Genomic DNA, 13,617 nt, shown 5'->3' on the forward strand with positions numbered 1-13,617 from the left:
AGCGCCACGCCCACAGGGACCCTGCCTCTTCTCCACAGATGTGTCATCCTCACGGCTGGAGGTGGCTGTGGTGGCTCCAGCCCAGGTGCCCCCTCTGACCGCCCCCAGCCGTGCCCCGAGAACCCAGGCGGCCTTGAGCCTCCTCAGCCCGGCCCAGGCCCGCTCACCCTGCAGGATGTCCTTCATGACCGTCTGCAGCACCACCTCCTCGTACGTGTTCTCCACCAGGAGGAACCGGGCGAAGTCCTCGAAGATCAGCTCCTGGAAGCGGGGCAGCTCCTGGGGACGGGGTGGGGGGAGGCGGCCGGTCAGAGGGGCAGAGGGGCCCTGCCCGTGGGCTGAGGGGCGCAGGCGCTCACCGACTTGCAGGTGGGGGCCAGCTTCTTGAGCAGGAAGGGGATGGCGATCTGCAGCAGCGCCTCCCGGAAGAACTTCTTACGCACAGAGCTGCTGTCGTAGTCATATTTCTGCAGGGAAGTTGGGGAGCACCGTTAGGGGGCCGGAGGTCCGTGGTCCCTTCCCCCACCCCAGCCTGGAGGGAAGGTGGAGGCCGGAGCCTCCCCCTGCACACAGCATAACGGCAGCACCCGGGCCCGGCCCACAGGGGGCGCCCTCACCTTCAGCACTCGCTCCAGGATCCGCTGGATGGATTTGCACAGCTCCTCCTTGGTGGGCCCCTTCCCCAGCTCCTGGTGCAGAAGCGTCTCGAAGGTGTACACTGCGTTGTCCATTTGCTGCAGGGCACAGCATGGGGCACGTAAGGCCCCGCCTTGCTGGTGGCTGAGAGGCTCGGCCAGCCCCCCACCCCAGGCCTGCTAGGAGGGGGTGCTAGTTCACATGTTCACTGAGTGCATGCTGCACACCTGGCAGGGTGCTGGGCACCAGGGCCAATGCCCACCTTGAGAGAACAGGAAGGGGTCACTAGGCCGACCGGACACGGCAGAGCAGCGTCAGCCAGGTGAGGCGGGAGGAGGTGTAAGGGTGCTGGCTGCGCACAGGAGAGGCCCGGGACAGGCCCGTGGAAGGTGGTAGCAGGTGCGGGGCCAGCTGGGACAGAGCCTGGGGCTCACCTCGCGCATGTGGATCTGGGCTCGCTGCTTGAACGCAGACGTGCTGGACACATCGAAGCGCTGCTGCAGCCCGTCAAGCCGCAGTGGCTCCATCTTCTCGTAGCAGCTCTGCATCTTCAGGGGGTGGAAGGCCAGCTGGGACAGCTTCTCCATGTACTGCAGGGGCAGGAGCGAGGTCAGGGGGGCTGAGCTGGGGCTCCCTGAGCAGCCTACACCTGGGTAGGGCCCTGCATCGGCCACCAGGGCTGGCCTCCTAAGGATGGGGCTATGGCCAGGCCTGGGGGCGCCCAGGACAAGAGGAAGGGGCATGTGAAGGCAGAGGGAGTATGGTCTGGCAGCATAGTGCTGTCGAGGCCAACCTGGGCTCTGAGACACACTTCTCTTCCATTCTGGGGGGCTAGGACTTCTGGGGTACCCTCTCCCTCTGAGTATCAGTGTCTTCAGCCTCCAATTAGGAAGATCACTTTTCAAGTCCTTTCTGACTCTCAAAGTCTGATTATTAGCCAGGTGTCTGGCTCACACCTGTAATCGACCTACTCAAAGGCTGAGGTCTGAGGATCACAGTTCTAAGCCAACAGGGACAGGAAAGTCTGTGAGATTCTTAGCTCCAATTAACTACCAGAAAACTGGAAGTGGTGCTGTGGCTCAAAGTGGTAGAGCATTAGCCTTGAGTAAAATAATTCAGGGACAGCGCCCAGGCCTTGAGTTCAAGCCCCACGACCACCACCAACAACAAAAAGTATTATTGTCTGTGAATTCACAATTTGCAGTGTAGAGGAGGCGGCAAAGATACAAAACAGATGATATCTGCACTGACTGTCTGTGTGGGATCCATGCAGCTAGCTACCCCAGCAGGACATTCACCCTGAGAACCAGGTTACTGAGGCCAAGAAAAGGAAGGACTTCCTGTTTGTAGGGTAGAGGAATGGCTGACTCTCCTCATTCATTACACTGCTCAGACCTAAAGCTTACCTTTCTTCCTCCTTATTTGTGTATTTTCATTTGTTTCTGGTAGTGTCAGGGTTTGAAGTAAAGGCCTTGCACTTGCTAGGCAGGTGAGCTACCACTTAAGCCATGCCACAGCCATCTTTTTTCCTTTCATTGTTAAAAAAATTTTTTGTGGTTAGAAGTGGGGCTGGAACTCAGGGCCTGGGCACTGTCCCTGAGCTTTTTCCACTCAAGCCTAGTGCTCTATCACTTTGAGTCTCCGCTCCACTTCCAGTTTTCTGGTAGTTAATTGGAAATAAGAATCTCACACTTCCTCGTCTGGACTGGCTTTGAAACAGATCCTCAGCACTCAGCCTTTGAGTAGGTAGGATTATAGGTGTGAACCATCAGCGCTAGGCTTTTTCCTTTTATTTTTTATGCAAGTACTGGGGCTTCAATGCAGGGCCTCCTCTGTTTGTATGGCTTTTCTGTTCAAGGATGGCATTCTACCACTAAGTCACAGCCTCCAGCTGTGTTTTTTTTGTTTTTGCTTTTGTCTGTCACAGAGCTTGAACTCTGGGCCTGAACGCTGTCTCTCAGCTCTTCAGCTAAAGGGTAGCGCTCTACCACTTGAGCCACAGCGCACTTCCAGTTTTCTAATTGGCTTATTGGAGATAAGATCCTCTTGGACTTTTGTGCCCATGGTGGCTTTGAACCGTGATCCTCAGATCTCAGACTCCTGAGTAGGATTACAGGTGTGAGCCACCAGCCCCTGGCTCCTGCTTTTTTATTATTAATATACTTTATTGTTATTATAATGGTGATGTACAGAGGGATTACAGTTATATGAGTCAGGTAATGAGTACATTTCCTTTTATACAATGTCTCCAGCTCCCTCACTCTCTCCTGGTCCCTCCCTCCCATCTCCACCCACGGGTTGTATACTTCACTTTTATCAGTATCCAGTGAGCTCCACTGCTGCACTTTTTCAAACTTTTTCCCTTGAGTTCTGTACCCTCCTCCCAAGCTTTCCCAAGAAACACACTTGAAGCAGGGTACCGGTGGCTCATGCCTATAATCCTGGCTACTCAGGAGGCTGGGATCTGAGGATCACTGTTCAAAGCCAGCCCAGGCAGGAAAGTCCAGGAGACTCTTTTTTTTTTTTTGGGGGGGGGGGGCGGGGGTCCAGTCGTGGGGCCTGAACTCTAGGCCTGGGCGCTGTCCCTCAGCTCTTCAGCTCAAGGCTAGCTCTCTACCACTTCAGCTACAGCACCACTTCTGGCTTTTTTTCTTTTTGCTTATGTGGTGCTGAGGACTCGAACCCAGGGCCTCAGGCATGCAAGGCAAGCGCTCCACCACTGAGCCACCTTCCCAGCTCTATCCATGAGACTCTTATCTCCAATTAACCACCAGAAAAACTGGAAGTGGAGCTGAGGCTCAAAGTGGCAGAGCATTCACCTTGAGCTGAAGAGCTCAGGGACAGTGCCCAGACCCAGAGTTCAAGCCCCACAACTGACAAGAAAGAAAGAAAGAAAAAGAAAGAAAGAAAGAGAGAGAGAGAGAGAGAAAGAAAGAAAGAAAGAAAAAAAGAAAGAGAAAGAAAGAGAGAGAGAGAAAGAAAGACACTTGAATATACCATACATAAGGAAAAGACAGAATCATTAAAAAAAAAACTAAAAAGAAAAAAACCCTAAAAATTAAGAAAAAATTTTAAAAAGAACAGAGGTCTCTTGTTTCTATATCTTGGCGTTCATTTTGATATGTACATTTTTATAGAAACATGAAGAGGCTCTCAGGCATTGCACCTTCGTGTTTCTCTCCTAAAAGTGTCCTCTTTTGGCCTCACTGGGTATAAATATCCAGTGTATTTTAGATCTAATTTCTGCACATGAGAGGGAACATGCATTCTTTGTCTCTCTGAGCTTGGCTTACCTCACTTAACATGATTTGTTCTAGTTCTATCCATGTCTCTGCCAACGACAGCATTTTATTCTTTCTAATGGCTGTATAAAATTCCATTGTGTATAGGTACCACATGTTTCGGGTCCACTAATCTATTGTTTTTGATTTATTTTTGAATAAAGCAAATTTTCTCCAGACCTTAAGACCATGATCCTCCCATCTATGCCTCCCAGTAGCTAGAATGACGGGTACACACCACAGTGCCCTGGATTCGTCTGTTGAGATAGGGTCTCACTAACTTTTTGCCAGGGCTGGCCTTGAACCTTGATTCTCTGGCCTTGAACCTTGATTCTCTTAAACGCCAGCTTCCATGTAGCTGGGATTAAAGGCACAAGCCACTGTACCTGGCTGAATTCTTTATATTTTAGCAATCCTCTTGCTTTAGTTATAAGGGCTGACGGCAGAAGGTCATGGCACTCTCTCTAACTGCTAGTCCCAACTAGGGCTGGTGAGGGCTTTGTGTTGGGTCTGTGCCCCTGGTGCCTGTGTGTAGGCACCGCCAGAGCAGGGCAGGCCCGCCCATGCCAAGTCGCACAGCCAATGCCCTGGGCGCGTGTGGGAGACTGACGCCCACCCAGGCCTTACCTCGCCCAGTTTGTCGATGCCGCCCTCGTTGATGACATTCAGGTTCATGTCCGTGACCTCCTTGAAGAAGACGTCGCGAACCTCGGCGAAGCCCTGGCTGGTGGGCGCCATCAGGGCCTCCAGGATGGACGGGATGTAGGGCTGAACGTGGTTCCGCACGCACACCTCGGCCTTCGGGAGGATAAAGGCTGTGCCCAGAGGGAGCCAGGTCAGCAGAGGCATCTGCCAAGTGGGTGGCACTGGCAACAGACATTTCCCGCCAAGCCAGAGCTCCATGCAGTAAAACTAACAGGTCATCCTGACTGGGGAACTGACATTATTTGACACTGCGGGTCCAAAGGCGTCAGCCATGCGCGGCTTAGCTAAAAGCAGAGAAAATCTTCATCTTTGGGGCCCTAGTCATTCATTTAAATACCAAACAAAACAAGTACAGGCTTCAGTGGAACAGGAGGATCAAGATTCCAACCCAGCACCTGGCATGCAGGCAAGTCCTCTTCTCAACACAGCTGGAAGCTGGGTGTGGTGGTGTGAGCCTGTCATCCTAGCTGCCAGGGGAAGGCAAAAGGCTGTGGACTGCAGTTCAGAGACACTTCCAGACAGGAAGCCAGATGGTACTTCACATTACTGATACAAAGAGGCTGGAGGCTCAGACTGGAGCCCCTGCCTACCAAGCATAATGTCCTGAGTTCGAGTCCTAGTATGTATCCCCTGAAAACAGATAAAAGTATCTTTTTTGTTTTTGTTTTTTTTTGTCGGTCATGGGGCCTGAACTCTGGGCCTGGGTGCTGTCCCTCAGCTCTTCAGCTCAAGGTTAGTGCTCTACCACTTGAGCCATAGCACCACTTATGACTTTTTCTGCTTATGTGGTGCTGAGGAATTGAACCCATGGCTTCATGCATGGGAGGCAAGCGCTCTATCACTGAGCCTCCTTCCCAGCCCAGGCAAAAATACCTTAATAAGCTGGGTGTCAGTGGCTCACGCCTGTAATCCTAGCTACTCAAGAGGCTAAGATCTGAGGATCACTGTTCAAAGCCAGCCTGGGCAGGAAAGTCCGTGAGATTCTTATCTCCAATAAACCACTCAGAAAACCGGAAGTGCACTGTGGCTCAGGTGGTAGAGTGCTAGTCTTGAGCTGAAGAGCTGAGGGACAGCACCCAGGCCCAGAGTTCAAACCCCACGACAAAAAAAAATAAAAATAATAAAAATCTTAATAAATAAATTTAAGGAACTCTTTGCTTTAAAAAAAAAAATCCAGCCCCTAGCTAGGTGCTGGTGGCTCACACCTGTAGTCATAGCTACTTAGAAGGCTAAGATTTGAAGATCACGGTTTGAACGCAGCCAGGCAGGAAAGGCTGTGAGATTTTTTTTTTTTTTTGCAAGTCCTGGGGTTTGAACTCAGGGCCTGGGCACTGTCCCTGAGCTTCTTTTGCTCAAGGCTAGCACTCTACCATTTGAGCCACAGCACCACTTCTGGCTTTTTCTGTGTATGTGGTGCTGAGGAATGGAACCCAGGGCTCCATGCATGCTAGGTAAGCACTCTACCACTGAGCCACCTTCCCAGCCCCAGCCGTGAGGACTTTTATCTCCAATTAACCACCTGAAAGCTAGAAGTGGAGTTGTGGCTCCAAGTGGTAGAACTGGCCTTAAGCAAGAACCTCAGGGATAGCGCCCAGGCCCTGCGTTCAAGCCCCATGACTACCAAAAAAATTGGGCCCCTGCTCTGGAATGTTGTCCAAAGCATGCCTGGCTCTGTGTCACCATGTAAAAGGCTCTGCTGGCTCCCCAGAACATTCTGATCTAGGCATCTTTATGCCGGGGGGGCAGGGGGAAGAGGGGGCGCAGGGGCAGTGTTTGGTGTCCGCTTTAACCCTACTCATGTAATGTTTGTTCACAAAGTAAACATCAGTTGTAGGGACTCCATCCATCTCTCAAGGAATAGACCTAGTCAAGAACACCCACAGAGTGGGCGTCAGTGGCTCACGCCTGTAATCCTAGCTATTCAAGAGGCTGAGAGCTGAGGATCAAGGTTCAAAGGTAGTCCAGGCAGGAAAGTCTGTGAGACTCTTACCTCCAACTAACCATCAAAAGCCAGAAATAAAGCTGTGGTTCAATGGGCTGGGAAGGTAGCTCAGTGGTAGAGCACTTGCCTTGCATGCATGAGGCCCTGGGTTCGATTCCTCAGCACCACATAAGCAAAAACAAAAAAGCTGGAAATGGCCCTGTGGCTCAAGTGGTAGAGTGCTAGCCTTGAGCTGAAGAGCTGAGGGACGGCGCCCAGGCCCAGAGTTCAGGCCCCACGACCGGACCCCCCCCCCCCCAAAAAAAAAAAAAAGCTGTGGTTTAAGTGGTAGAATACCAGCCTTGAGTACAAAAAGCTTAGGGACAGCAGCACCCAAGCTCAAGAGTTCAAGCCCTAGGAACAGAAAAAAATAAAAGAAGAAGTTAGGTATCAGGAAATTAAACAAGTCTAGAGCTGGGAATGTGGCTTAGTGGTAGAGTGCTTGCCTAGAATGCATGAAGCCCTGGGTTTGATTGCTGTTACAACATAAACAGAAAAAGCCAGAAGTGGAGGCTCAGGGACAGAGCCTAGGTCCTGAGGTCAAGCCCAGGACCAGCAAAAAAACAAAACAAAATAAAACTGAAGTCTACTGGACAACACAGCGTCAGATCTAGGTTGGCCAAGGATGGGCAGAAAGTTTGAACCTCCCAGACAAAAGCGTCTACCTTCAAGATCTGAGTTTACAGGGAAAAAAGAAAGAAAGAAAAGCCAGCTACTAAGTAACTCCCAGGCCATAGTACAAACAGTTGGCCCAGCAAGGAGCTCGCCTGAGTCCACGAAGCCACTGGTCCAAGCAGGCTGGTGCCCGTGGCAGGCAAGGCCCGCAGACCCTACCTCGGATCTTGCTGGCCAGGTGCTCCTTGGAGGTGATGATCTGGTCCATGTCGGTGCGGATGACGGCCTCCATGGCTGGCCGGGCCAGCTGCAGCTTGGACAGCACACTCTCAAAGTGGTTCTTGGCCTGCTCGTACACCATGCGGTACACAGCATCCGAGATCTGCAGCCACCGTGGCCGGGGCGTTAACACCAGGGGGGAGGATACCAGGTAGACTGCCCTCCCGGCCCTGGGGTCCCCGGCGCACACACCTGGATCCACTGCCGCTGCCGCTCTTGCGCCTTTCCCTTCAGCCGTGGGCTCAGCTCTGCCTTCAGCTCGGGGCCCAGCTCCTCCATCACCAGGTTGCTCAGGATCTAGGACCGAGAGGCATAGCCAGGGCAGGGGCTGTGCAGGTTCACCGTCTATATTCCAACACGCCCAGCCACTCAAGCCCCTCCTCTGAGCCTGGCCCTCTGCTGCCTGATTCTGCTGCTTCTCAGGCTTCCAACGTCATCTCCCAGATGTCAGCAGAGCTGCTGGAGGGGGCCTGCAAGCTCCTCAGACCCAAGGGCCCGCCTCAGGACCTTTGCACACACCACCTTGGCTGCCTTAACTACGGTGACCCTCCTGCTTTGTCTTTACAAGCCAATGTGTGTCTGTTGAACGTGTTTCTCCTCCCTGGTGAGGAGGTTCTGATGGCCAGGGCTGCAGCGCCCTGTCCATACCTACACCCGCAGCCGGCACCTGCTGTGGGAAGATCTGAGCCTGTGGTTTCCTTCCCAACCCACAGTGGTCAGAGCCCATCCCGGTCCCCAGCCCACCCTCAGGGCCCTGCACACAGACCCTGGCCTCACCTGCACCTCGTTCCCACACAGCATCTCCCACGTGCCGTACAGCTCCTTTGACTGGCGGTACATGCGGATGGCGTCCGTGAACGCAGGGCCTTCCACTTTGGAGTCTTCAGGGATGCCTGCTCCAGGGCGGGAGAAAAGGAGAGGTGGGAATGGGGAGAGGGTGGGGAGGGAGAAGGAGATAGGGAGGAAGAGGGAACCAAGAATCAATGAATGGCCCAGTGGCCTCCAGCCAGATCAGACCCCCCCACACACACACTCACCACACACAAGGAATGCTGGGAGCACCCTACATCCTAGCAGTTGCAGTGACACAGGAGTAAGCAGCCTCCACCCCCCAGCCTCACGGTGACCCCGGGATCCACCAATATCCTCCAAGACCCCGAGTCCTGGCACTAACACTAACCTGCTCTACTGAGAAGCAGCAGACAGGCTCTGAGGTCAGGCCCCGGCCCAGCGTCATCCGGCAGCAAGCCGCAGAGCCAGACCAGGAGAAGCGGCTCCTCCCTCCCTGAGAGGCTGCCCAGGACAGCTCTCAGGACCCCCGCGACGATTCTTATACCTATGGCTGCTGCCCCTCCCCCTCCCCTGGGACAAATGTTGCCGACAGTGGCTGATGGCAAATACAGCAGCTGTGCAGACCAGCCTGCTCCTGTCGCGGCCACTCAAGCAAGCCAGTGCAGCTCTGTTTCAATGCTTTACCGACCAAAGCAGGCAAGCTCAGCAGGGGCTGAGCTTGGCCTATGGGCTGTGCTTTGCTGGGCCTTGTTCTAGATGATTAAACCCAGAGGGGCCTCAGTTTCCTCTTTTGCACAATAGGAACAATGATCCTGGCCTGGCCTGGCCTCACTGGACAGCAACATGGGGACAAGCTGTGAGCTGCCAGGGGTCTGAGGGGGTAGCTGTCAGGGACGCTGAATGACATTTTCAGGCCCAGATCTGTTTGGTCTGTGGTTCACACAGGCGCTGGGTACAGAGGCTACAAGGAATTGAGTGAGTGAGTAGGAGCCGGCGGGCTAGCTCAGTGGTCCATATCTGCCTAATAGACACAAAGCCCTGGGTTCTAGCCCAAGCCACAGAAAGAAGACCAAAAAAAAAAACCCAGGAGGTCTTTATAATTGGTAATTATAAAATGTGTTATTAAGGCAGGATAGATGAAGAGACAGAACATTTTTGTTATTTTTTAACAGATATAAAAGGGTGAGACTCAAAACTCAAACTCAAGAAGTAAACTAAGCCAGGCACCAGTGGTTCATACAAAAGTTCATGAGTCTCTTACCTTCAAAAAGCAGAAGTGGTGTTGTGGCTCAAGAGGTAGAGTACCAATCTTGAGTGGAAAGCCAAGAGAGAGCCTAAGACCCGAGTTCAAATAAAGAGGAGGAAGAGGAGCAGGAGGAAACACAGATCAGCATCCTTCCATGTCACCTTTTTAATATTAAGTTCCAAGATCAGGAGACCAAGGAGGAGCTAGCTAAACCGGCCTTCTACAAACTCTTCACAAACAGGTAGAGACAGAAAGAATGAAAGGTATGGGAGGCTGCAGCAGGTCTTGAAGGTGTCTTGGGTTTGGGCTGGGCTTCACTCACCCTACCTACCCAGAATCCTTGCCTAAGAATGAGGAGTCACTAAGGCTGAGCAGACCAGGCTGGTTCTCCCAGCTCCAAGTATAACACAACAGATAGGAACCACCATTTTGAGTCTTTAACTGCCATTTCCCTCATGGAGAACAGGAAATGTTTCTCTCTGATTTCCATTTCTCCCTACTAAAATAAGTCCTTGCTAAAACTGTCACCTGAGATTCTCTGTGCAACAGCCTGAACTGCTTTTCACAAGCAGATCTCTAGGACCCGAGATTTTGTGTGGAAACTGTAAAGTGGAAGGAAAAGTTGGTGATACTATTTTTGAAGTGTGGATCAAGAGGTAGAGTACCTGGCTAGCAAGCTCAAGTTCAGAGATCAAATTCCAATATTGTCAAAAAAAGAAAACCAGAGCTGGGTGCTGGTGGCTCATACCTGTAATCCTAACTACTCAGTAGGCTGAGATCTGAGGATTGTAGTTCAAAGCCAACTGGGCCAGGAAATTCCATGAGACTCTTTATCTCCAATTAACCACCAGAAAACTAGACAGCGCCTAGACCCATGATGAAAGAACGAAAAAGAGAGAGAAAAGAAGGAAGAAAGAGAGAGAGAGAAAGAAAGAAAGGAAGGAAAGAAAGAAAGAGAGAGAGAGAGAGAAGGAAGGAAGGGAGGAAGGAAGGAAGGAAGGGAGGAAGGAAGGAAGGAAGGAAGGAAGGAAGGAAGGAAGGAAGGAAGGAAGGAAGGAAGGAAGGAAAGAAAAAGCAAGCAAGCAAGCAAGCGAGAAGCTATTTCCATGTTGTTTTGATGGTGTTGTGGCCTATGATGGAGGGTGACAGGACCTGGACCCCAGGAGCAGGAAGTTGCATCATCTGACTGGGTGTTGGGTGTGGGGTGTGGGAAGAACATGGTTAGCACCGCCCAGCCTGGCCATGTGCCTCTCACCACGGCATCCCCAGAGCCCAGGAAGAGGAAAACACCAACCTCAGCATCAGAACCCCCAGCACCCACTGCAGTGACTACAGGCTGAGTCACCCTAGTAAGAAAAAACCCCTTTCTGGCTTGGGGTGGGGGGAGGGGACACCTTCCTCTCCCACAGCCAGCCAGCCATAAGGTTCATGGTTAAGTCAGGACAGGAGCTGGGTGCAACCTAGTGCCCTCCCCTGGAGGAGCACCGGGCTGACCTATCCTGGCTGCTGCGGGCCAGCACTGCCCAGCTGGGCCTTGGAGAACTCCAGCCTGGCCCTCAGAAGAGCAGACCCAGTAGTACCCACCGGGGGCCTCTCCAAGATCCAAGAATCTACATTCTAACCTAGCCCAGCTAGTCGGGCATGCGTGGCTGGTCTGCAGGAAGGTGAGGCCAAGGGTGGGGTGCAGTAGGAGGAAGGCCTTTTCTGCAGGATCAGAGCCTCAGACTCTGGGGGCCCCAATCCTTCCATTAATGATGAGCGCCCCCTCCCCCTCCCTTGGTTAACAGCTCAGTGCAAGCCTAGGTAGAAATCCTCAGTGCCAGATCTGTAAGGAGGCTGCTGGAGAGGGAAATTCAGTTGAGATTAGGTTGAGGCCCAAATCTACCCCCCAAACCCCCCCCCCACCAGTGGGTGTCCTTATAAGGGGAAATTTGTTAGAAAAAAAAATGGGTAGCCAGCGGGGTGCCTCCAGCCCGCAGTCAGGGCTTCTCCGGCAGCAGGTGGCTTCAGCCCCAAGGTTAAGGCTAGCCGGGACAAAATAGTAAGAGGCCATCTCAAAGCCAAAACCAAATCAAAAAGAATAATTTAAAATACATTCTAAACAAGGATGGACAGATGGTTTGCAGCCATGAGACTAGAACTAGGAAACCTGTCGAAACTGTTTGGGAACAGGAGGAAGGTGATGGGGGAGAGAGCAATTAGAATATATTATACATGGATAGAAATGCAACAAGGAACACTCACTCTGTAATTATAGTAAACTAAAAAAAAAAAATGTTAGCCGGGTGCAGGTGGCTCACGCCTGTCATCCTAGCTACTCAGGAGGCTGAGATCTGAGGATCGCAGTTCAAAGCCAGCCCAGGAAGAACAGTTCATGTCTCTCTCTAATTAACCAGAAAGAGGCTGGAAGTGGAGCTGCGGCTCAAGTGCTAGAATGTCAGCAACTTAGAATGAAAGTGAGAGTGAAAGCCCTAGCCCCAGTTCAACCACCACATACCAAAAAAAAAAAAAATTAAGAAAAACTAAACAAAAACAAGGGCTGGGGTGTGGCTCAAGTGGTAGAGCACCAGCCTAGCAAGTACAAGGTCCTGAGTTCAAACTTCAGCACTACCAAAAACAAAAACAAATGGTGTACTCCTAATGACCAGGACTTCCAGTCTCTACAAGTGGTAGAAAGTTCCATTTCTGTCATGCCAGCTGCACAGTCTGTGCTGCTTCATCATGGAAACAGCCTGGGCTGGGACTTCACACAGACCAGCTCACTGAGTCCTCAAAACCCCGGGCCAACCCCGTTATACTCAGAGAGACAGGCCAAGGTCCTGGGCCACGGGATCACCGCTGAGAAATGGCAGAATCAGGGCTTGAATCTAGGATCCACTGCTAGATAAATCCAGAGGCTTCCTGGGTAAGGACGCCACATCCCAGTCTGGAAGAGCTGGCAGAGGGACTTCAGCAAGAGCCCGGCCTCAGTACCCCAGGCCACACAGAAGACTCAGCGCTGCCAGTGCCCCAGCAGCCTCCTGCCACCCCTCACTGCTTCAGGAATGCAGGATGTGAGGGGGGCCCTGAGATGAGCTGGCGGCCACCCAGCTTGGCCTCCTTCCCCACCCCCCACCCCCACCCCCACTTCCTGGCAGCCCCAGGAATGAGCAATTTCCAGGCTCCACAAATTCCAGGCCCAGCCTTGGAGAGGAGGGAGCAGAGAACTTTCTCACAGTCCTAGGGTGCAGGAAGGCCCACATCCAAAACCAGCCTTGTCAGCTCCGGGCTTGAAAGGCCCACCCTTCCTTCCCTGACCAACAGCTCTCCCTGGGCTTCCCTCCTGCCCATGGCACCCCAGCTCTGCCAGGGCCTAAGCCCTGCCTGTCTCTCACCAGCTATAGGGCTGGTATGGACCTGGGGACCTAAACAGTGACTCTCCCCACAAAGCCTGCCCTCACCTCTTCCCTCACCTGGCCGAGGGTCACCTACCAGGCCCGGCCAGGTTGGCCAGCAGCTCTGGAAAACCTGGGGAGGGTGTGAGGGCCAGAGATAGGGGGAGGGAGGAAGCTGCCCCAGGCCTGGCAGCCAGAGCCTGTGCCAGCACCACAGCCCCAGAGACCTGGGAACAGGAGGCCCTTTGTAGGCAGCAGGGCAGGGCCCAGCCCAGGTGGCAGGGATTGGCCTGGCTGAAGACCTAGTTCCCCCCATGGGGCAGAAGTGGTTCTGATGAGGTGGGGTGCCCACCCCTCCTTCATGGGGTAGAGCTGGGTGTACTGGGGAAGAGAAGGCAATCCCAGGGCTCCTCTCTCTCTCCAAGACAAGGATAGTCCTCCCCCAAGGGCAGAGAGACAGTCTTAACCTTTGAATTCCATAGACCCCTTAAGGCCCTTCCAGACTTGACTCCACGCCACTTTCTTCCCCTACCCAATGGCAATCTATCCCACAGATCTGAACCTCTACCACCAAGCACCTAAGAACTCTCCTGAGTCACAGGCCACATGAACACAGTCCCAGCCAGCACCAATGCAAGCCTGCCATCGCCCTGGATGGAGGTGCATCTGTTCAGCATCTGTACAGCATCTGTCTCCCCACTAGCCAGC

At 52.8% G+C, this 13,617-nt stretch overlaps 1 protein-coding gene across 1 annotated transcript in view; it reads right to left on the bottom strand.

Moving 5' to 3' along the window:
- Niban2 (niban apoptosis regulator 2) overlaps positions 1-13,617 on the bottom strand; it is a 55,955-nt gene that overhangs the window by 1,871 nt on the left and 40,467 nt on the right. The window contains exons 6-13 of the mRNA XM_042681149.1: positions 8,275-8,390; positions 7,690-7,794; positions 7,438-7,600; positions 4,545-4,732; positions 1,071-1,226; positions 618-734; positions 360-467; positions 168-279 (exon numbers count right to left, since the gene is read on the bottom strand). Of these exons, the coding sequence (XP_042537083.1) occupies positions 168-279; positions 360-467; positions 618-734; positions 1,071-1,226; positions 4,545-4,732; positions 7,438-7,600; positions 7,690-7,794; positions 8,275-8,390 (1,065 nt within the window). The remainder of the gene's footprint in view (positions 1-167; positions 280-359; positions 468-617; positions 735-1,070; positions 1,227-4,544; positions 4,733-7,437; positions 7,601-7,689; positions 7,795-8,274; positions 8,391-13,617) is intronic.

Source organism: Dipodomys spectabilis, unplaced genomic scaffold (assembly GCF_019054845.1).
Source record: "Dipodomys spectabilis isolate Male_0828 unplaced genomic scaffold, ASM1905484v1 ptg000067l, whole genome shotgun sequence".
NCBI lineage: Eukaryota > Metazoa > Chordata > Mammalia > Rodentia > Heteromyidae > Dipodomys > Dipodomys spectabilis.